The following is a 23,892-nucleotide window of genomic DNA, read 5'->3' as shown; positions in this document are numbered from 1 at the left end:
ATCAGCTGGGCTGGGTGCAGGCCCTTAAATTCTATGTCTCTCGTACTAGAAAGGCTAGGAAAGATGACCAGATTTTTGTTGGTTACACTGGTGCTTGTGCTGGCAGGGCTGTGACAAAAAGACACTATCCAGGTGGATCCAATCTCTGCTTTTCAGAATGCTACGATCTGGCTGTTAAGGATGTGCCTGAGGGTCTTGTATCTCATTCTACCAGAGGAGTGGCGGCCATCTCTTCTCTGCAGAGGGGAGTCCTTGCCCTAGATGTTTGCCAGGCGGCAACGTGTGCGTCTTTGCACACGTTTAAGCATTACTCCTTGGATTCCCTTGCCGGTCAGGATGCCCTGTTTGGTGGGGTTGTTCTCCAAAGTTTTCTGGTTTAGGTGGTGTTCTTGCTTTCTCCCTCGTCCAGGTTTACGCACTGCTTTGGGAGTATATTATACATGAGGAATCGTGGGAGTAAGGAAAACAATCGAAGAACAAATAACTTATCTCTCTGTAAAATTCCTTCTGATGGATTTTCCTCCCAAGAATTCCTCATCACCCTCCCTACTTGCCTGACTTGGCGTATAGCCAGTACATCATTGGTTCTGCAGTCCCTCACCGTCGGAGTGCTGGTGGAAAAAAGGGTGAAACTGAGGTCACCGGGTGCACCGCCTCATATACTGCCCAGATGCCCGGCTAGCGGTGTGCAGAGTCGTGGGAGGGAGCCGATACAAAGCTGAGCCGTGCCCCCTGGAGTCAAACGTTTCCCAAAAACAGCTGCGCTGTGGATACGATTATCATAGATTAGGAATCTGCGGGAGGAACATCCATCAGAAAGAATATTCATGAGATAAGTAATTTGTCCTTTAGTTATTAACTGAATTGCACACAGTCGAGTTGGTTTTCCATCTCATGAACTTTGGGTCTGGCTATGCTGGACATAAAGCACCCATATTTTGGAAGCAGGCTTAGTTAGTGCAATGTGAAATTTCCCTGCTCTCCAAGTGGAAACACTAGCAGAGGACCAACTGATCATCCCACTACAGTCATCGGGCTCATCATCATGTCCCTTAGGTAGGCAATGGCTCCCTTATTTTCCCAGAGTGCCCAAATGCCATCATACCTTTATTTACACTTTCATATTCATTGGATCTTCACTGGCGTTTTCCCACTGAAGTTGACCTGAATCTGACGACCGCATGCTAGCAATGTCCTTCTTAATCCACATTTCCCCTCTACTTCAAAGGAAAAAAACAGTGATGCATTTATATAGCAAAAGGGACTTCTGTTTTGATTTGCTTTGCAGATACAAATATTTCAACTCAAGCTCATACAATGGTAAACACATTGGTCCTTTAATTACAGGTCCCATTTTTCTTCATGGTATTTGCCTTGTTGAGTTGTGCTAATGTTTGTCGGTCTGCAATCTCATTTAATGCCGGAATGACCTTATTTATAGAAATCCAACCATGTTTTAACAGAGAAAAGAAAATCCTTGAATGAGGCTGATGTGTACATTGAAGATGCAACAAGTGGTCTGGAACAGTTGGGCTGTACAGATGCCACACAGCTAGATGAGGATGGTATGCCTAGTCATGAAAAGTCAGTTTCAAACTCGCCAGTCACTGAAACGGCAGAAAATGATAACTCAACCAGGTAATTGTATTGGGAAAGAAGTTTTAATCACATTTCATGCATTCATGATGCAATCATTTGTTAATCTGATTTTGGCTGCAGTTAGTTCTTTTTGTATATTTTCTGAGCACAGATGGTGTAATTTCTTAATACATGTCGAATTGGAGTGATATTGATAGACCTTTCTCTGCTTTAGAACCCCTAAATTTCAGGTATTTCTTGTGCAAGTGTTTGTAAATATTACTAAAACATCAAAGCTTTGCTTGCATGGTGCCATTGGATTAACAGCCAATATGCATGTTGTGGATGGCAACACTTTCTCTAAGTTCAGTTGATTTATATTTAGTCTGGTACATGACTGGTTTGACTTGAGGGATGAAAGTGTTGACTTCTGAAGGAAGACGACATTACTGGATACTGAAACTGGGCACATGGTGGTAGGTTGAGTACTCTAACGCATGATTCTCTGAGAATGTTGTGATCAATTGGCTTTCCTGCTTTTTCTCATCCTGCATTGTTAAGTTCACCTTCCAGCATTAAGCTACATCTTTAACTACTGATGATCCTCTGTCGAAACAGCTTTTTAATTGTTCATTAAATTCACTGCTTGACACAAGTTCTACTAGTAAGTGATTGTTTACGCATTCCTGTTCCTTTTTGTTAAAACACATCTTGCTTCTAGGCCTGCCTTTATCGCAGTCGCGTATCGTGACCTCTACAGTAGTTTTAGCCATAAAACGCTACCTCTTGTTATGATTCTGGCAATTGGAGGATAACTGTTCTGGTATCCTTTTTCTTTAACCAGATCAATTATGTCGGCACTGTGAGCCACATTTGTTAAGCAGGACGATGTAAATGTCGTGGTAAATCTTCTTTCTAAGAGCAATTATTTAAGTGTACCAAAACGGTGGTAGAGTTTAAGGGTTCAAATATGCCTAGGTATAAGGCAATAATGATTTTTTTATCAAGTGGAAATGGTGACAAGTGAAATACAAAAATTGAAATATTTTTATTTTCATGGCGGTAGCTTTCCAGAGACAAAACAGAGATTATCTATTTGAGCTATTGATTTTTGGTCTGAAAAACCTTTATATAGCTCTGCCTCATCCCTTTCCTCTGCTCTAGCTTCCACTCTCGACTTGCTTTAGCCTACATCTCCTTTCTCTGACTCGTAAACTCCCACAATCTTGGCTCACGCTGCAGCTCTGCTGTCTGCAACATACTCTTTGCCGCTTGGAGTTGCGCTGGCGCAAGTCTCACTTTGAATATTACTCTGTCCTCTCTTCATTTCATGCGGCTCTCCTCTCTGCGAAACGTTTAACTCCTATTCCTCTTACCCTGTCATCTTTCAAATGCTGTCTCGTATCCATTCTCCTTCTGACCCTACTCTTCCTATCCTTCGGTTATTGATTTTTCGCCTCTGCTTCTAGGCTCACCCACTTACGCTTCATCACTCCTTCTTCCACTCCAATTTTCCCCCCCTTCTCACTCTGCTTCTATGTTCTTGTTCCGTCCACTCTCCAACTCACATTCCGCTACTTCTGTCTAGATCCCATCCTATTTCAGCTGCCAGTGACCCTATTCCTTACTCTTATTCCTAAAGTCTATTTCTCTCTATTGTCCTAGCTTCTCATTTCAACATCCCTTTGAGGTCTTCATCTGTTTTTCATTTAAGCATGCTACTATTCTACCCATCCTCAAAAAACATTAGTTTAATCTTTCCTCCCATCCAATTTCCGGACAATATATCTGTTGCCTTTTCTTTCTAAGCTCTTGAAACATCTTGTTTACTCCCAAGTCTTTTTTATTATTTCGAATTCCATTTTCCTAGTTTTCAACCTGGCTTTGGCTCCTACCATTCCACAGAGACTATCTTGCTTCCTGTCTGCGACTGACTTCTTTCTGCATGCTATGTTAAACACTCTTCTCTTATACTCTTCGTTTTGTCAGATCCGCTTGACACAGTTGACCACTCCCTCCTTCCTCCCTCTTTTGCCATGGGTTCTCGGAATCTGTTTTACACTGGTTTAAGACCGATTTGTCTAATGGTTGCTATTTGGTTTCTTGGTCTGGCAAATCTTCTTTTGTTTTCACTTGGTCACAGTGTCCTCCAAGGTTCGGTCCTGGGCCCTCTTCTTTTCTCTCTAACTTTCACGATCGCCTCTATTATTTCATCTCACCACATTTATGCTGATACTCAGCTTTTCCTTTTCTTTTCTGCCTTCACATCCTTCATTCACACTACCCTAAGTTCGTTTTCTAGCCATCCAGTCATGGATGGCCAATCCTGATCTCTTTCTTAACTTTTCTAAGACCAACTTTCGTTTCTTTCTAACCTCAAACAAATCCTCTTACCTTACATACTCCTTCTTTTCCTCCTTCTACTCCTTCTACTTTTTCTATTTTCCTTATCTGCTTGCAATCTCGGCGTGCATCTGGATTCTCATCTTGCCTTTGCTCTGCGCTCTTCTTGATCTCATTTCTTTAGGGCCCATCTTTTCAACATTCTCAGAGCCAGGCCCTTTCTTGCATTCCAGACTTCTAAACTGTTAATCGCTTCCCTTATCTTCTCTCGCTTCTTCCACTGTTCTTGAAATCTCTTTGGCCTCCCTGTCTCACGTCTTAGTGCTTTCAAATCGATCTAAAATTCATCTACTTTTCTCTCCCACTTGACTCTATCTCTACTGCTCTTCTCTCCATTGGGTGCTCTGCCATTCTCGTCTGAAGTTTACTTTTTTCTGCTTGGTTTTCAAATCTCTTCATAACCTTGCCCCTTCCGATCTCTCTTCCCTGATATCATTTTTACTTTCCCTCTCTCTGTTTCCAGTCCCAATTTCTTCTATGTCCCCCGTCCACATTGTGCTCAGTCTCGCTATCTTTCTTTGTCTTGACCCCACTACAATGGAACACGCTCACGTTTTCTCTTCGTTCTATCTCCTCCTATCCTCTTTTCAGTTCTGGCCTTGTAGGATCTACACTCTCTCTAATTGGTCTATGATGTCACTATCCATTTGATTTGTAGCATTCTACATATTTATTTATGATATGATAGTTTGCCACGAGGGAGCTACGAAAAAAAATCTGGCCGCCGCCATCGTTCCTCTAGCAACCAGGCATCAACATACTATGGGATCTTCCCATTTGTCGTCCAGCCTGGCCCACCCCTCCCCTCCTGCCTTATATGGAGGGGAGGTGTGCCGACAGGCGAAGCCGCAGAGGAGCAAAGGCCAGGAGAAAAGGCAAAGTCGCTCGCTTTCTGCTGCTAGACAGCACTGACCGCTGCCCCCAGCACATCTCCCCAAGGTAAGGGTCACTCACCCACCCATCTTACCTTCAACTTTCTTGTTACTGCCACAAATGAGCGATTACGCTCATGCGCACTCCCCCGCCCCTCCGCTAACAATATCCCAAGTCTTGCCTGCGGGCTGGCCCGCCTCCACACAAGACTAGCATGCACCTCAGCTGCTCACCATACCCCCCACCCCCCATTCGTATGAGCGCAGCAGTATGTGCACCACAGCATCTCCCTCTACGAATTTGCTCCCGCCTCTCAGGCGCCCGCCTTCAGCTGCTAAATCAGTGACTTCACCAGCATTAACACTTGCTCCCTGCACCCCACCAATTCTGGATCACACAAACTCCGACGCCGTGCCCTGCACTGACTTTAAGACCCTGTCTTTCCATGTTGGAAAAACCACTGTATCTTCTGCGCCCACTGAAGTTTCTTGCACCCATCCTGCATATGTCTCTACCGTGAAATATACTGCCATGTCTGGTAATACCTACTGTCCTGCTAACTGCTAATACTATGAAAACCACCTTGCACTGCCTTGTTAATATTATTGCCATTATCTCGCACTGCCCTGCTGATGTTGGTACATTACCCTGTAACGCCTCCTGTGATGCACTGCACTGCCCTACTGATGTTACTTTGGCATCTTGTGAAAGGGCTGATTTTATTCTGCAAAGCATACAGTATAATTCCCCTGATACCTTGCTCCCCCTACAGCTGAAACCATTCTGCTACCTGCCCTGCCGACACCCTTACCCACCTCACAGGTGCCCTATGGCACAGTCACCGTCTGTGGCCGCCACACCCGCTCGGCACCTATGCTCACCGCCCCTGCTCATCTCAACCCTGCCAGACACCCCCAGCACACCTCTAATATGTTCCCCGTGGAGGATGCCCCACTCAAATTCACCCTTATCAACTGCTGCTCTCTACCAACACACGCCCTTGACGTGCATGACCTCATCAGCAGTAACAGCCTCAACATACTCTGATGGCTACACCATCTATAGACAAGACCACTCCTCTCACAGAGGAGGCGGTGTAGGAGTCATTGCCAAGGACGCCCTCCAGATCAGGAATCTACAGTGTGACCTTGATCAGAGCTCTGACCTTCTCCTGCTTAAATTAAGTCTCCCACAACTGCACAATTGCCCACCACGTTGTGTACCAACCCCCTGGTCCTACCACCGACTTTCAGGAGGCACTTATCCACTCCCTCTCCGACAACCTCAAAAAGTCTTCCAAAATAATACCCCTTGGTGACCTTAACTTAGGACTCAATGACCTTAAAGACTCCATGCCATGCCAATGCCCTCCACAAAACACTCTCCACACTTGGATTCTCCCAAGCCATCTCTCAGCCCACCCACATTAAGGGCTGCTCTCTCGACTGGGTTTCCCATCACAACTGCCCACTCCTTATTAAAGAGATCACCCCTATCCCATGGTCTGATCACCACTGTATTAAGTTCGATATCATTAACACCAGCGATCAGCCTAAACCTACTATCTCTCTCCCAGTTGCGCTCCTGAGAAGCTCCAGGCATCTCACAAAGGAAAATCTCACCCAACACCTCTCGGGGCCGGCACTACTGCCCCCCTTTCCCAACGATCCTGGGGTATTAGCTAATATCTTTTAAGACTACCATCTCCCATGCCATTGACGCTGTGCTCCACTCACCCTTAAAAAAGCAATAAAAGTCAAGCGCGCCAATGCATGGTTCACCCAGGAGCTCCTAGAGCTACGCGCAACAAAAAGGGTTGCACTATCTAACTTGAAAAAAAAAAACAATGAGACAACCTTAGCAGCCTTCAAGGCACTATCTAAAGACTACAAAACTGCCATCAAAGCAAAAGCTGCTTCCTACAATACCAGAATCTCTAATGCCAAGTCAGGAACAAAAGAAATATTTGCCATCTTCAGGGACCTGGAGAACCCTGCCCCTCCGCTCCCTACTCTCCTAAAGGATGAAGCAAGGTGTATTAATATTCAGTCAGCCATGTTGGACAAACTTGACACATTGCACGCCAAAATCCTCGCCCACCAACAAGCAATCTCTAATCTTATAGCCAACCGCCATAGCAGCTCTCCCCCACCAACCACCCCGTCTCACTCTCCTATTTTTGAATTCAAAGACTTGACTGTCCCTGAAGTCATCACACTCCTCAAATCCATCAAACCGTCCAACTGCAAAGGAGACGCATGCCCAGCACAAGTCATCAAGGACTGCGCTGCCTCCTTTGCCCCTCTCATCACAGCATTCATTAATGCCTCTTTCCAGTCAGGCCACATCCCAACTGGACTCAAGAAGCGTGGGTTCGCCCGTTCCTAAAAAAAAACCTACCCTTGTCCCATCGGTCCCAGGGAACTATAGGCCCATCACCACCGTCCCCTTCCTACTTAAAATAATTGACAAAGCAGCTTATCTGCAAGTGCAAAAATTCTTAGAAGACAACACCTCCTTGGTCTCCGTCAGTCAGGGTTTCGGCCACGGCATGACACAAACGGGCCTCCTCGACCCCCCCGAACCAAATGGATGACCTCGGAGACACTGGCAAACCAGCGGTCCTTCTCCTACTTGACCTATCGGCCGCCTTTGACTTGGTAGATCACAAGACCCTGTGCCACCATCTCACTACCGCTGCCAACTTCTCACCTAGTGCCTGCAGCTGGATAACCTCCTTCCGGAGAGAGCAATGAAGGTATACTCTGAATCCTCATGTGCCACACATAGCATCATTAAATGCGGTGTCCCCCAGGGTTCATGCATTGCTCCTACCCTGTACAACCTTTTTACCAGACCCCTGTTCAAAATCCTGGACGCCCTGGGCATCTCGTACATGAACTATGCGGATGACACTCAGGTACTCATACCCCTATCGGGCGATTACGCATCAGATTCAAACACCCTCATTTCAATCTACTCCACAATCCAATCCTGGATGGCAGATAACTGGTTATGCCTCAATAGCGAGAAAACTGAACTTCTGCTGATTGGATCCCCGTCCACTTTGGGCAAGCTGGACAAGCAATACAATTGCTTCGAGGGGATTGGGTCCTCGACGTATTCCATATCTATGACATGTAATCACCACAGCTGTGCTGCTTTCGGAAACTTTTTTCTGCGTCCTGCGTCGATGCGCCGTCGTCGAGGACCTCCTCCGACGTCATCCGATGTGATAAGTAGGACGCACAACGCCCGTAGCCTCAGTTCCGTTTTTTCCGCGAAGGTGTTGCTTCGTGAATCTCGGTTAACGCCTCGACTCTTTGGAGTTCTGTTCTTCTCGGTTCTTCGAACCTGTTTGTTTTTGTGTGAAAATCCTTCGTGTGAAGATGTCTTCTACTTCGTCTTCGACCCCGCGTCCGGGCTTCAAGAAGTACGGGGAGTGTGGGTCCAAGATGTTGGTGACGGACTCGCACGACGCCTGCCTCTGGTGCCTAGGGGAGGCCCACGACACGGATGACTGTATCGACTGCCAGTCGCTCACGTCCAAAGCCTTACGCGAACGTAAGAAGTTGTTGTCGGTAGGTTGGGTGTCCAAGCCCCGGAAGTCAGAGTCTGCGGGGCTTTCGACAGATGATTCGAGAGGTGACTCTCCGCGTCATCGTCAGAAGTCTCGTGGGTCTCCTTCTAGGAGTCGGTCTCGCCACTCCTCAGCCTCTTCGAGGCATTCTCGGAAGCATTCTTCGGAGGACTCTGCCCGGCACGTCGCTTACCCCACCAGCCGTGCGACGCCGGAGGAATGGGCTTCCTTCGGGAAGAAAATGCTTGCGATTCTCGAGTCGCAGGGTACTAAGCCGTCCGCGCCCCTGAGTGGGGTCGGTCGCGAGATGTCGAGAGACGCCGCTCGCAAGAGTGGTCGGCACGAGTCACGGGAGAGGTCCCGTTCGGACAAGGAGACTCGTTCTCGACGTACCCGTTCCAGGTCCCGGTCCTCGACGCGTTCGAGACTGTGTGCACCTGTGAGGTCTTTGAGGAAGACATCGACGTCTTAGGCGTCGAGGGCGTCGACAGGCTTTCTCGAGGCTCCTGCTCCGAGGAAGTCATCGAAGCTGTCGACGCTCAGGTCGTCGAAGGACACGCTCGGGGCTCCGGCTTTGAGGGCTGTGTCGACGCCGCCTTTGCTGGCGGCGCTGCATCTGACGTCGACGCCGATTTCCTCGGCGCCGATGCCTGTTCTCTCGGCGCCGATTCGCTCGACGCCTTTCGTCTCGGAGGTACCCCGTGGCACGGGGGAACCCCCTAGGAAGGCTCTGGTTAAGAGCAAGCACTCTCGGGTGCCTTCTTTTCGCCACCTGGAATATATTTCAGAGGCGGATGAGGATTCTGATGGCCTGGTTCCTAGTCAGGTTCCAGATGAAATTGTCTCGGGCCATAGTCAGTTTGACGATTTGAGGCAGTCACTGCATGATGCCAGTGGACTGGACACCTCTCCGGAGGTGGAGTTTTGTAGGCCTGAGCCTGGCTCTCATGCCGATTCCTCGTACTGGCGCCTTATGGCTAGGGTTTCTGAGTACTTGGGATGGTCTGCTCCCCCAGGGGAGTTTGTGCAGGATGATCTGATGGACATCCTTGATGTTGGTCCCCCAACTGACCCGGTACTGCCGTTCCATATGGCTTTACAGAGAAGGTTGGCGGCGGCTTGGACTGCTCCGGAGAGTCTCCCGGCGGTGGGCAGATCCTTGTCGCGAAAATACCGTCCAGCCAGTAGCGACCCCTGCTACTTGACCAGGCACCCCACTCCGGAGAGTTTGGTGGTGCAGGCGGCCATGGCCCCGGCAAAGCAGGTGTCGTACCCTACCATCCCTCCTGATAGGGACGACAAACGTTTTGATGGCTGGGCGAAGAAAGTGTTTTCTTCTGGTGGTATGGCGCTTCAGGCGGCCAACTCCATTTGTGCCTTGTCTCGTTTCACACACACTCTGTGGAACTGTGTTGTGTTAGCGGCTGAACATATTCCCGAAGGGGACGAACGGGGTGGTTTCCTTGCTATGGTCCAGGATGGTAAGGATGCCATGTGTGAGTCCGTTCAGTCGGGTTTGGACTTAGCTGAATGCGTCAGTAGGTCCATGGCGGCGAGCACCGTGATACGCAGGTTTGCGTGGTTGCGGAAGTCGGGGTTTGCTCCTGATGTGCAGTCCCGGCTCCTCAACATGCCCTTTGACGGTGAACACCTTTTTGGCAGCAAGGCTGACGAGAGCCTTGAGAGGTTGCAGACCTCAAAAGCTGCAGCAAAGTCGTTGGGCGCTGCAGTTCGCCAACCTCTGCCTTTTCGTCCTAGGGGACAGCAGTGGAGGGGTGGTTCCTTTCGCTATTACTCGTCCTTCAGTAAAGCGAGAGGAGCTGGCAGTCAAAGAGGCCAACGCAGGGGTACCAGAGGTGGTCTACAGGGTACCCGTGGTGCCGAGGCCGCTCGGGCAGTTGCCTCTTTGCCCTCAGGTAACGCTGCAGCCGCTCCCACTCAGTCATGAGGCCATGTCCCATGGTTCGCCGGTTTGGGGAAGGCTGGCGCAGCATCTTGCAGAGTGGCAAGCCATTACTTCAGATGTGTGGGTTCTGGAGATCATAACCCATGGCTACTGTCTTCCCTTTCGGCACAGGCCTCGCGACAATCCACCGGGGAACCTCTCTTTGCAGAGTCCGGATCCGCTCCTTGCGCAGGAAATTCGAGCCCTGCTGGCGAAAGGCGCCATAGAACTGGTGCCTGTAGCGGAGAGGAACAAGGGATGGTATTCCCCTTATTTTTTGATTTCGAAGAAAGACTGGGGATTGAGACCCATCATGGACTTGCGCGGTTTGAACAAACTCCTCAGGAAGGACAAGTTCAAGATGGTTACACTCTCTCGTCCTCCAGGCCCTTCAGCTTCAGGACTGGTTGGTGTCACTCGATCTCAAGGATGCTTACTTCCATGTGCAGATCAATCCCAAGCACAAGAAGTACCTGAGGTTCGCGGTTGGCGACTCGCACTTTCAGTTTCGGGTCCTGCCGTTCAGATTCACCTCCGCCCCGAGGGTTTTCACTAAGCTCATGGTGGTGGTGGCAGCGCATCTCAGGCAAGGGGGGGATTCATGTCTACCCCTACCTGGACGATTGGTTGATCAGGGGGAGCTCTCCCGAGCAAGTCCTGGATTATCTGTCCGTCACCTGCCACTCCCTTCACAGGCTGGGCTTCTCCCTCAATTTAAAGAAGTCCCATTTGACGCCAACACAGCGGCTCCAGTACATCGGAGCAGTGCTTGACACTTCCCTGGGGCAGTGTTTTCCTCCCCAGGTGAGGGCTCTTCACATTCAGCAGATGGTGCACAAGTTTCAGCATGCCCAGACGCTCCCAGCGTTCGAGTTCTTGAGGTTGCTCGGCCTCATGGCATCCTGCATTCTTCTGGTGCCAGAGGCTCGCCTGCGGATGAGATCTTTGCAGTGGGCACTCAAGACGCAATGGTCGCAGTCCTCCGGCAGGATGTCGGACCCGGTTCAGGTGCCGCCCTCGGTCGCCCGGGACATTCTGTGGTGGGTCGTCGAAGGCAACTTGATGAAGGGGGCTCCATTTTGGCTTCCCTGGCCGGAGGTGACGATCGTGACGGATGCATCCCTCACGGGATGGGGAGCTCATGCCAACGGGCTGACAGTCAGCGGTCGTTGGTCTCCGTCGGAGTCCAGACTCCATATCAATCTGTTGGAGCTGAGGGCCGTCAGGCTAGCCCTGAAGGCTTTTCTGCCGACTGTGCGAGGAAAGAGTGTCCTGATCCTGATGGACAACACAGTGGCCATGCACTACCTCAACAAAAAGGGGGGGGGGCAGGGTCACTTCCTCTGTGCAGGGAGGCGATGCAGCTCGAGTTCTGGGCCATCCAGCAGGAAGTTTCGATCTCAGCAGTTCATCTGGCCGGAGACGAAAACGTTACGGCGGGCGCTCTGAGCAGGCAGAGCGCGATCTCTCACGAGTGAGAGTTGGCTCAGGAGATTCTCCTGGAGATCTTCACCCTTTTGGGGGACCCCTCAAGTGGATCTCTTCGCCTCCAGTGTCAACCAGAAGTGCGAAAGGTTTTGCTCGCGGGAATTTCCTCCAAAAGGAGCCTTAGGAGACGCGTTCATGGTGGAGTGGTCATTCCCGCTGCTGTACGCGTTTCCTCCAGTCCCCGTCATCCCGCAAGTGCTGCGGAGGTTACGGAAGTTCGGTTTGCGGATGATCCTCATTGCTCCGGCGTGGGCTCGGAGGACGTGGTACCCGGACCTTTTCGACTTGTCCATCTGCCCTCCACATCGTCTTCCCTACCGAGACGATCTGCTCCCACGGGAGGGGGGGGTCAGGTTCTCCATCCAGAGGTCAGATCCCTCAACCTTCACGCTTGGCTTCTGAAAGGTTGAGGTATAAGGATTGGGACCTCCCTGAAGACGTGATGGAGGTGTTGCTTTCGGCCCGAAGGCCAGCAACAAAGTCTCTGTACCGTTGCCGTTGGCGTAAGTTCTGCGACTGGTGCAGAGTTCAGAATGTGGATCCTTTTGCATGTGACAGCCCCATGGTTCTGTCCTTTTTACTTTCTTTGGCCCACAGGGGCTTGCAAGTGGGTACCATTAAAGGTTACCTGGCGGCGCTGTCCATCTTTAAGCGCTCGTCTGAAGAGTGTTCTTACTTTAAAATCCCTTTAATTTCACAGTTTCTGAAAGGGCTCACTAATGTGTTCCCTCCGTCACCTTTCCTGGTGCCCGGTTGGGATTTAAACCTTGTTCTTAAGTTTCTTATGGGTGCTCCGTTTGAGCCTTTACATTCTTGCCCTTTGAGGCTGTTAACTCTGAAAACTGTGTTTTTAGTTGCGGTTACTTCCGCTTGCAGAGTGAGTGAGTTACAGGCACTTTCAGTTAAACCACCCTTCACTGTATTTCACAAGGACAGGGTTGTCCTTGGAGTTCGTCCTTCTTTTCTTCCGAAGGTAGTCACGGAATTTCATTTGGCCCAGAAGGTTGTTCTTCCGGCATTCTATCCTCCTCCGCATCCTGGTAAGGAAGAGGAGAGGCTCCATAGGCTTGATCCTAGGAGAGCTTTAAGCTTTTATGTTTCACGCATGTCCCGGGTCAGAGTGGACGATCAACTCTTTATTGGTTACGCTGGAAAGCGTTTGGGGCAAGCTGTGACGAAACACTTTGTCTCGCTGGATTATTTTGGCCATCTCGGAGTGTTACCGCTTGGCGGGTAAGGACCCACCGGCTGGCTTGCGGGCCCATCCTACCAGGGGTATGGCTGCATCTACTGCCCTGCAGAGGGGTGTTCCTATTCGCAACATCTGTGATGCAGCCACCTGGGCTTCAGTACATACATTTGTACGTCACTATTCCCTCTATTCCATCCGAGGACAGGATCTGGCCTTTGGCAAGGCGGTCCTTTGCTCTGCTATTTGATTGGCTATTCTAAATTTTGATTCTAAATTCTTTCCCTCCTCCTTGCTCTGGTACTGCTTTGGGAGTCTGTCATAGATATGGAATACGTTTGAGGACCCAATCCCCTCGAAGAACAAGTTACTTTCTTACCTGGTAACGTTCTTTCGATGGGATGGTCCGACGACGTATTCCATATCGCTCCCGCCCTGCCTTCCCCGCTGCAGAATTTATTTTGCGATTGCAGCTTGCGTTCCGCAAGGCTTTGTGTCTGACTGGCAGTTGACTAATGTCACACGTTTTGGGGGAAAAAACTACAACTGAGGCTACGGACGTCGTGCGTCCTACGTCCTACTTATCACATCGGATGACGTCGGACGTCGGAGGAGGTCCTCGACGACGGCACATCGACGTCATCGACGCAGGACGCAGACGCCGAAAAAGTTTCCGAAGCAGCACAGCTGTGGTGATTACATGTCATAGATATGGAATACGTCGTCGGACCATCCCATCGAAAGAACGTTACCAGGTAAGAAAGTAACTTGTTCTTCTCTGTCGACAATATTCCCATCACGTGTCCCAGTCGATCAAGGACCTAGGCATTTACCTTGAACCCACCCTAAACATGGAAAGGCAGGTTAACGCCATTGCCTCCTTCTCGGCCTATCATTCTAAACTTAACAACTCAGTTAGGCCGTTCCTCTCACAGCAAAATTCTCACCATCGCGAGGGCAATAATTGGCTCAAGAATGGACTACTGTAACACTATTCTTGTTGGAACCTCAGCAAAAAACATAGCTAAATTACAAGTCGCTCAAAACAACGCCCTCAGGGCCTCCACGGGTCTCTCACGCAGAGAACACATATCAGGATTCAGGAGCCAGGTTCACTGTGAACCTGAGTCCTGATATGTGTTCTCTGCGTGAGAGTCAAGGAGAGAATTATTTTCAAGACCCTTGCACTTACCCACAAGTGTCTCCACGACCTGGCTCCCCCTTACCTTGCCCAGAGGATCTCCAAACCCCTCTGCACCAGGCCATCCAGAACGCTCTACACCAACATGATCACTGTTCCTAAAACTCATAATTTGTGCAGGTGAAAGCAGCTTCCCTACTCAGGCTGCTCACAACTGGAACTCCCTACCGCCTCACATCAGACTGATTGACTCTCATGCAGCCTTCCGTAAGGCTATCAAAACACTGCTCTTTGTCTGATATGTCTGTACTAAACTGGCTTTGACTACCGCAGCGTTAGTGCCTATGTAACCCTGTCACTAGTATGTTGTATTACCTTGTACCTTGTCTAAGAACCTTCCATGGGCAGCATTCATGTAATCCAGAATCAAGCCTTCTTAAGCTCCTCTTATGCTGCCGGGCTGCAGTGCGCTCTACAAATCTAAATAAAAAATAAATAAAAATAAATAGATCAGGAAGGGAGGGGGAGAGTGGGAAGGAAATGGAAACAGACAGGCGACTGCCATACTAGGCCTGACAACATTTCTGGGAGAGCCAGAGAAAAACAGGTGAGGGAGAGGTGTACAGAAATGGAGGGGAGGAACAAAACAAGCGACTATCGTACTAGGCCTTGTTCAGCACATTGGCGTAAAGCTCTATACAAATAAAATACAAAGCTAACGCAAACAAGAAAACCTAGTTATGCATCAGTTTATTTTTTGTATTGATCCTGTCTTTTGCAGGGACAGTGAGCAAGTTGAAAGCGACAAATCAATCGGAGCGATGAAAGGACGGGTTCAAAAACCTCAACCACGCTTGATTACTAAATCTAGGAATGCTGGTTTGGTGCAAGCAGATGGAAACGCATCACTAGCCGGAGCAGTTGACCAGGTATAGCACTAAACGAGTTGAAATAATGGTACAACATGTTTAAATACTTTTGAAATGAGGCACAGTTGTTTAAAGTGAGATCGACATTTCCCACTGCCACAATTTCTTCTGTGATGGATGCATATAATTTACTCATGAGTGCAAAACGCATTTCCGAAAAGTTCATCTAACAAATATATCAACCAACCACTGACACTGAATATGAGACAACTTGATATTCCTTTCATCTGTCATTCATTGTGGTATGTGTAACCTCAACCAACATCACAGCTACTCAACCAGAAACAGCTGGAATGAACAACCATCAAATATCACAGTATGTTTCCATTCTAGCCATTTAATGGCGCTCTGCATTCTGGATGTTGAATTTTTAAAATACAGTAAGAAATGTTAATCCATTTTACATTTTATAACATGTTTTCTATTGCTGCCTTACACCATTGAGCATGGTACCTGCTAGGTTTGTTCAGAACTAGTACTCTGGTTTAGGGTTCAGCTAACTTTATTGGACCTCCAAAATGTGCAGAGTACAACTCTCACTGGTAGAATGGCTTAGTCTGAGGAGACCACAACCTTGTGGTAAAGCGTGTAAGAGACCTGTCCTTAGTCTAAGAACAGAATGTGCACCAAGTTAGACCGGCACACGCTCATCGGGCAACATAGCAGAGTAGTCGGGCTTTTCTCGCAGCTTTGGAGGGGTGGAGGCATTTGGGATCAAAATACAGTTCCATAAACAACAAAATACACCACTCATACTGTAAAAATATGCATAACATTTTTTAAGTATTGCATCTGGCTATAAAGACAGCCAAATGAGTACTAGTGAACATACATCTGCAAGGAATGTATATTGGAAAAACACATTAATGGGTTAGATCCTTGAACCCAATTTAGTGGACTAATCCAAAGGAATGTTCTTGGCCTATATGGTGCCTAGAAAGGATGGAGGCGTAAGCCACTAAAGGAAATTGTCCTAGAGGGCCAACAGACAACAAAGAAGATTAGAAATACTGTACTGGACCTGAATCTGCTCCAGTTAAACCCACAAACAGTTTGAAACACTGTAACCAGAATTGGACACTGTTTTTATGGGACAGACTGAACCACAATTATATATTATAGCAAAATGTACAATAAACCACAGGAATAACCTAAATCTACAGTTGTTCTAGAAGATCATGAAACCAAGGGAGACGAGGGACAAATGACAAGAGTTCAGGTAATACCCGTTTAGGTCCCTTTTGTAGAGTTTTCACAAAGTTTCCAAAGTTCCTTCATAGAAATCAATGGGAAAAAATCCCATTGGCCTGCTGCGGTTATGGGGAAAAGTTGGGTGATTTTAACCCACATGTACAACAAGAGGAGCAACCATCCAGGTGGGGAACTTGGGGTTTCTAGGGGACCCCAAAGAAGCCGTCCAGTCAAGATTTCAAGAACCAGCATGTCAGCAAAAGCTGGTTGTAGTGGGCGCACAAGGCCCACTCCAGAGAGTGGAGGTCCAACAGCAAGGAGAAGGTGGGCTTTCATACCTCGCCATTCCCGGGAGCAAGGGATCCATGAGAACAGAACCAAATATGGCATCAGAATGGTGGTTTCTCTGAATTATGCCCAGTGCACAGAAGTGTTTTTGAGTTAAAGTGGCTACAACCCTAGTTCAGCCAAAACTAAATTGCAGCTTCCACCAGTCTACTCCATGGCACACGTTCAGGTTGATGGCTTCAGTAGATGATGACCCTCTAGTCACAAAAGAACAGTTGGAAAACCAATGAAACAAGCAAAGTGGGGAGAACCAGAAAGTTCTGGAGCAGGAACCCCAAAAATGAAATTCTGAACTAACATACATAGTACCCAATGGTAATCAAGAAATAGATTGCCTGTACAGGTAATCCTAAAACATGTCTGTTAGGGAGATTTTAATTTTTATGCTTCACCCCCTCTCCTAGTGAGACCCCCAGCACTTTTTGCTGGACTACTGGACCTTTCTTTCAATCCCGAATGAGTGGAGCCTTTTTCCCCTCATTCATTCTTGTGGGCTCTGTCTTTGGAACTCTATTATTTGTATTCTACCGGTACTATAGAGTCTGTCTGCTCCATAGTTCTTAAAGGCATCTGTGTTTTTACAACCGCAGCACACAGCTCCTTATGTCTACAGTTGCTGAGGACCCTTAGGATCCTCTTTATGATTATTTTTCTGTAGCCTCAAGTAAACTACAGTTCTTGGGGATAGAGAGCTACTTAGTATCTCTCCCAAAACTCTATAGTCTGAGAACTTGGCACACACCGCCTTCAGTGGAGTGCCAAAGGGATGCCTAGTATCCCCCTTCTCTCTGCTCCTGTGACTTTTTAGTCACATAGACGATCACCTTGTTACGGATGGTGGCAGTGGACGTTTCCTTCCAACTATTGTGTTTTTTGGATACTGCTGGCTATGTCCATAGCCTCAGTAGTGCACAATAGGGGCACCCAAGTAGCAACTTGGGGCCACCCTTCTTTTTTCGCCATTATTAGCGTGGTTAGTCCTTCTACCATTCTGGGAGGCGGCGGTCAGTGTGTGTGTTTTGCCTTTGGCAGGAACCCTTGGGTATCCCTGCCTAGGCTCCAGAGTGTCAGGGCAGGCAGAAAGTGGGGGAGGAGTTTTACACCCCCCTGTCCTTTGTCTGCTAGAGTACCTCAATAGGTCCAGTTCCCACAGGGGGTCTGGCTGTCCTGAATGGACAACCAAATGCCCCTTCCTGTTAAAATGCTGAGAGAAATCGCAGAGGAGTGTGTTCTGGAAATGTATAAAAGATGAGGCTTCTAGAGTGAAAAGCAAGTCGACCACTGGAAGCTGAAGTAACCGAAGAAGACTACCAGAGATGCCTGCAGACCCTTTGCAACACTGTGAAGCGGCCACTGCTGTCCTGACCCCGTTTTCTGTGCGACAGATGAGCTCCGAATAGGACTCCTTTCCTTTGTCTGGTGGGAACAACCAGTCCCAAGGATGAAATTTAGAACTAGCCATCTACCGAGGTACTAAGAGTGTCCAGAGCTGCGGAAACCCAATACCAGGAGACCTGCTGCCCATTTCGAATGCTTTGTTGTAGAAAGATTGAATCCGTCCAAACCTTGCAGAAACCGTAAGGACACTCCAAACGAACACGCCCAGACTCCCTCACCAGAGTGTGGGACTGCAGGAAGCGAAGATGATTGACCGGGCGATCTGTGTCCTTTGTTGGTGATGCAGAAAAAGCACCAAAATCTCAGAGTGAACCAAAAATGTGCTGGAAGTCGTGCTACAGGTCCTCCCTCAAGACTGCTGCCCAGATATCCTGTCCATTGTCCTGCGTTCATTCACCAGATCAAGGAAACCAGAGGTCGGGTCCAGAGCTGCATCAATCCGGAGCATCCAGGGCAAACATTTTCTGATAACCTAGGGTACTGTGAAGGAAAAAGTTATTGCTTACCTGATTCCAAGAAGTCACTCCAGAGTGCTTGAATGCACGTATAGGTGTCCAGGGCAACCCCCTCTCACCCAAGCTGCTGCTTGTGTCCCCTTCTCAAGTCCGTTTTAAGGTCTCCTTTGTTAGTTAACTCTAGACACTGGAAGAAATCCACAGGAACTCTTCGTAATTCGCTGCTTGTCAAGACTTCAAGCCCTCTCCGAACTGCCTTTAGCTAGGGTTGGGTTTTGGGACTTAAAACACTTACTAGATTAAGAAATCGTCTCTAGAACCTTGAACTAAGCTGATACTACACTAACCATTTTCCTCCCTTTAAGTGACTTGCATTTACAAGTGTTTGCAGAGTAACTGTATTAGCGTATTAACCGTTGAAAACCGTGTGTGTGTGTGTGTGCAATAACCGAAAATATGCTAAAAATGTTTCCCTTTCTGACATTGTTACAAATGTAACCGCGAACAAACACAAAAGTGAAAGTGCCCTTTGAAGTGCATTATCAAGTGTTCGCAGTAAACGTCTGAAGTATTTAAAGTGATTCTGGTGTAAATATTAATAAATATATACTTTTTTTATATAAAAATGTGTGTGCTTCTTTGTTTTGCCGGTCTAATTCAGTGTACTTGCCTAAAGCTCACATCTGCCTCTTAAAGGGATGGTCTAGTAAAAAATGTTATTTCAAAAATAGATAGGCCACATAAAAAAAAAATTCTAGCATCCTCCGTTTTAAAACTTCCTATGTAAAATTTTGAGCTATTCAAGCTCAAAATTCGAAAAAGCAAGCACAGGGGCGCAGCCATTTTGTGAAATGGAGGCCCTCCTGTGCTGGCTTTTGCTTTTGCGGCACTAATGATGGAAAAGCCAGCCAGCTGTAGTAAACAAAGTCTACCGCTGGGTGGCTTTCCCTTCATTAGTGCCGGGACTCGGAGGACGCGGACCGGAGACCAGAGCAGGAAAGCTGCAGCTGATTCTCAGTAAGTGCTATTTATTTTTTTTACAAAAAATGAGCACTAGCTGCGTTTTTTTTTCTAAGTTTTCCGGGCTGGAGGAGCCCGGAAAACTTAGAAATAAAACCGCAGCTTTAAAAACGTTGTATTTATGTTTGCGGTCGCTCCGGTGCTCCGAGACCCAAAGTGATAGCCACAGCAGGCAGAAACACACGTGGTTGTGTTGGAAAACGCTGCGGTTTTAAAACCACAGCGTTTTCCAACACAATAACGTTGTATTTATGTTTGCGATCGCTTCAAAAGCGTCATACATTAATTAATTTCCCATAGATATGAACGTGGCAAGAATAGGTTCACCTTGCAAATTAACCTCTGTGTACCGTGTCTTTCTTTAAATATCTGACCACTAAAATGAAGTAGAACAAATAAATTTTACTAACAAAACCGAGTTTGCCCATGAAAGTGTTTCACTTTTAAAATCCGATTTTCCTTTCCTATGAAGAATCCCATACTGTCACCCATTAAGAGTCACCCTTTCACTTTAGTATCATACCTGTTATGTGCTTTGGTACCTCATCAGTAAAACCGATTTCCAATTTTGACTGCTCATTTTCTAAGCTGTTTTGCTTGTTTTAAACCGTGAAAACGAAGAAATTGTAATTCTGACACGTGTGATTTCTGTTGCACTGTTTTTCCTTCCCAAAGTCGATTTTCTCACCTGTATGCATGTTTAGTACCTTGCAGCTTGTAAGCTTTCTTACTACTTTAGTACAGCCACACAAATTCCTGTCATATCCATTCAACCGCACATGTAAAATTAACAATTCAGTGAATTCAGAGTGCCATTTTGCTCATTTTCAAGGGTTTTCACTCTGTTGTTGGCCTCCCGTTCAGAGGTGGTAGTTCGGATTTCCAATCTGATTTTAGCCGATTATACCAGACTCCTTGCTACTCCTCTCAACCCACACAAAAAATTTGGTTTGGGGGAGTGTTGCAGGGGGAAATGCATAAATTGTCCCATTTAAAATTATTACCAAAAAGTGATCTAGCTTTCATTCATTTTTGTATTGATGTGTCTGATGTTAAAAAGTTAAATTCAGTGTATCCTATCATGTTGCTGTGTAATTATCACCACACTGATGATTGCTGCACTATATTGAATTTGTTTGATTTTCATTTGAATTTAAAAATAAATTTCTGAGGCTTGTGGAATCTGCTTAGATCACATGCTGTGCATAGGCCGACATCTAGTGGAAGCTGCAGAGAATTAGTTTGTTTTTTGAAACTCGAAAATGGTCGTCGACACAGGGCGTGCCAGTAATACTATCCCTAGTGTGACGTCCACTGTACCCATGATCCATCACGCGTGTAGGACCCTCAGATTGTTTTTTTCCGCCATACTGGTTGGAAGCATTTCGCAGAGTTCCCTGGCCTTAGCCATACTTTTGCTAAATATTGTTATATTTACCCATTTCTCCACCCCATTGTTGAGTCACCGAACTTCTACACTCGACATCGGCCGGGAGAAGAATTAGACCGTCGACAGCTGCACGACGGATTTGGGCCTCGGAAGGCCTCCGGCCTCGGCCCGGGCCTTGGAAGGCCTCCGGCCTCGGCCCGGGCCTTGGAAGGCCTCTGGCCTCGGCCTTGCAAGTAGGGAGAGTGGGGGGGTGGTCATACTCTACACCCTTTTGGTACATAGGTACATTCTTATATATCCCTACACTTAGTAGCCAGCTGCCACAAGGTGCGTATGGAGGGTACCCCTTTCCAATTCTGCCCCAAGTGCAACCGCAAGTACCCTTGGGTCGACAGGCACGCCACGTGCAATCTCTGCTTGCCGAGGGACCACCCCGAGGCGAACTGCAGAGCGTGTAGTAGGTTTAAACCGAAAACACTTAAGGACCGTTCGATCAAGCTTTGGGCCCACCACGCCAGGCGTCAGGAGGCCATGGCAGCGACGCTGTACTTTCAGACGGCGAGGGCAACACGGCGTCAAGAGACTGCCAAGCGCAAGTCCCCGACCTCGGAAGGTCGTCCGGCAGGGCGGCTATGGGGAAGACCCCCGGCGACACAAGCGCTACCCACAGCACTTACACAAAGCACATGAAGTCCAACCGAGATTCGACGCGCACGTCCAGTTCTTGTAAAGAGGCATATAGAGAACAGATCGATTCGGTGTCCTCTGGGCGTTCTCGATCTAGATCGCCGCATGACTCCAGGCAATCATCCACTGTTGCCAAGAGTGCCTCGCTCCCCAGTGTAACGGAAGTTCGATCGTCTGAAGATGAAGCCGACTTCCATCCCCATACCGCACTCCAGGAGTCGGCGCCCGCAGACCGCGTAACGGCGGCTCCCAAGTCCCTACCTCCACGTGCTAAAGATGGGGACACCACCCCCGAACCTCGACGCCAGGCGTCAGAAGGCTCCGGAGGGGCAAAGAAACAGGGAAAACACTCTTCCTCCCACAGGGAGGGGGGAAAACAGAGGAAGCAGTCTCAGCCGCCTCACACACCTCAAAAACTTCCCACTCCTTAAACAGACAGACAAGTCCCAGTCCTCTGTTATCCCAAGGACACATGCTAAAACCTGTACGTCTAGTCAGGATAAGGCAGAGAAAGCCCCAGAAAGGATAATTCCCAGTTCTAGAGAATGCTCTAGTGATGACATAGACAGGGTTATGTCAAGGATGTCTTCATTGGCAGATTTTTACACAAAGAACCCTGAACACTTTCTCTCCTATAATCCCGACGGGTCAGCACCCTCAGGCTCTAAGGATCCAATACCTCCAAGTAAGAAGTCCCGGTTTGAAGCCCCAACACGGTCTTCGGACCCCTTCTATATACAGCCCTACTCCCAGTATCAAGGGGATACATCCTTTTGTGATGATCCAGATTTGGGCATGTTGGAAGAGCAAACTGGTACGGGCTACTATGGGGATGATGAGGACCAAGAAGAGGGAGAGGAAGACTCGGAGACCTACAGAGTAGATTCCCAGGTAGAGAAAGAACCCCCGATTACCGACTCTCCTGTCGACAATCAACCGCTCCTGAGTGAAGTTCTGTCCCGGGCGGCAGAACATTTCCACATTGACACCCAGGGTGCTCAAGAAGAGAGGGACTTTGCAGAAGAGTTAGCAGGAGAAAGGAGGCCTGTTTCTCAGGCCATCCCTATCCTTAAGTCTATTCAGAGAAGGATAGACCCTTCACTTTTAAATCCTAACCTCACCAGGGCAGTGAACCCCAGGATTGAGAAACTTTTCAGGGCAGCACAATCAGACCCACTGTATATAAGGGGGCATCTGAAACCGGACTCCCTGGTTGTTACTAACACCTGTAAGAGGGCTGGAACACCCTTGTCATCATCCGAAGCTCCTCCCGACAAGCAGAGCAAGAAACTGTATGGTTTGGCCAGGAAAGTAGCCTCCACTTCCGCCTATCAGGCAAGGATTGCCACCTCACCACCCTGTTGGCCAGCTACAACTGCCATCAGTGGGAAGAAGTCACGGCACTCATAGACTCCGCCCCAAACCCTTAAAGAGCCAGTTGGCACGAGTTGCGGTGGAGGAAAGAGCCGTTTCCGGTTGCATTTTAAAAGCAACCTTTGATGCCGCGGATAACGCCGGCAGATTGATGGCAGAAGGAACTGTTATCAAGAGACACGCTTGGTTAAGGCAGTCTGGATTCAAAGCTGAAACCCAAGCATCTTTGTTGGATAAACCGGTGGTGCCGGATCTGTTTGGTAAAGCAGTCGAGGACGCGCTGAAAAATGCCAAGGACGAATATGAGACACTCAAATCCCTAGGCCAACTAACCAACAAACCCCCTAATCAGAGAGGGAATGGCAATTTTCGTCGCCCACGCGGCCAAAATTCCCAGAGAGGATCGAACTAGTCCCAGGGGCAGGGTACACCGTGGAACAATAATAACCAACAGTCTACCCAGGGTTACGGCAGGGGTAATAAGAGGACGTGGTAAGGGTAGAGGCAGTCCCAGCAAAGGGGGTGGCACGCCTCCACCAAAACAGTGACGCTCCGTTCAGGGTCCCTTCTCGCACAACCCCAATAGGGGGACGCATTTCCAACTTCACCCAAGTTTCGGAAGGGATCACATCAGACAGATGGGTGCTGTCCACAGTATCCGCTGGGTACTGCAGAGAACTGTTAGAGAGTCCCCGGAACCATCCTCCACGACTAAGAATACACTCTTTGGTACACGAGAAGATCCTCCTCGAGGAGATCGTCAGTCTGCTAGCAAAGGACGCGATAGAACTCGTCCCGGGACACCAGGTAAACAAGGGTATTTATTCAACTTACTTCCTTGTGCCAAAAAAAGATTTGACAATGCGCCTAGTATTGGATTTACGGCCTGCAAACAAGTATGTC

General features: G+C 48.3%; 1 protein-coding gene across 5 annotated transcripts in view; it reads left to right on the top strand.

The window, feature by feature from the left end:
* BDP1 (BDP1 general transcription factor IIIB subunit) overlaps positions 1–23,892 on the top strand; it is a 2,223,165-nt gene that overhangs the window by 760,314 nt on the left and 1,438,959 nt on the right. For all 5 annotated transcript variants that reach the window (XM_069627521.1, XM_069627519.1, XM_069627520.1 and 2 more), the window contains 2 exons: positions 1,464–1,638; positions 14,979–15,126. In XM_069627521.1, coding sequence (XP_069483622.1) covers positions 1,464–1,638; positions 14,979–15,126 — 323 coding nt within the window. The remainder of the gene's footprint in view (positions 1–1,463; positions 1,639–14,978; positions 15,127–23,892) is intronic.

Source organism: Ambystoma mexicanum, chromosome 6p, assembly GCF_040938575.1.
Source record: "Ambystoma mexicanum isolate Mex_15411 chromosome 6p, UKY_AmexF1_1, whole genome shotgun sequence".
Lineage (NCBI taxonomy): Eukaryota > Metazoa > Chordata > Amphibia > Caudata > Ambystomatidae > Ambystoma > Ambystoma mexicanum.
Note: the sequence above shows the minus strand (reverse complement) of the source record. Positions and strands in the feature narration are given on the sequence as shown.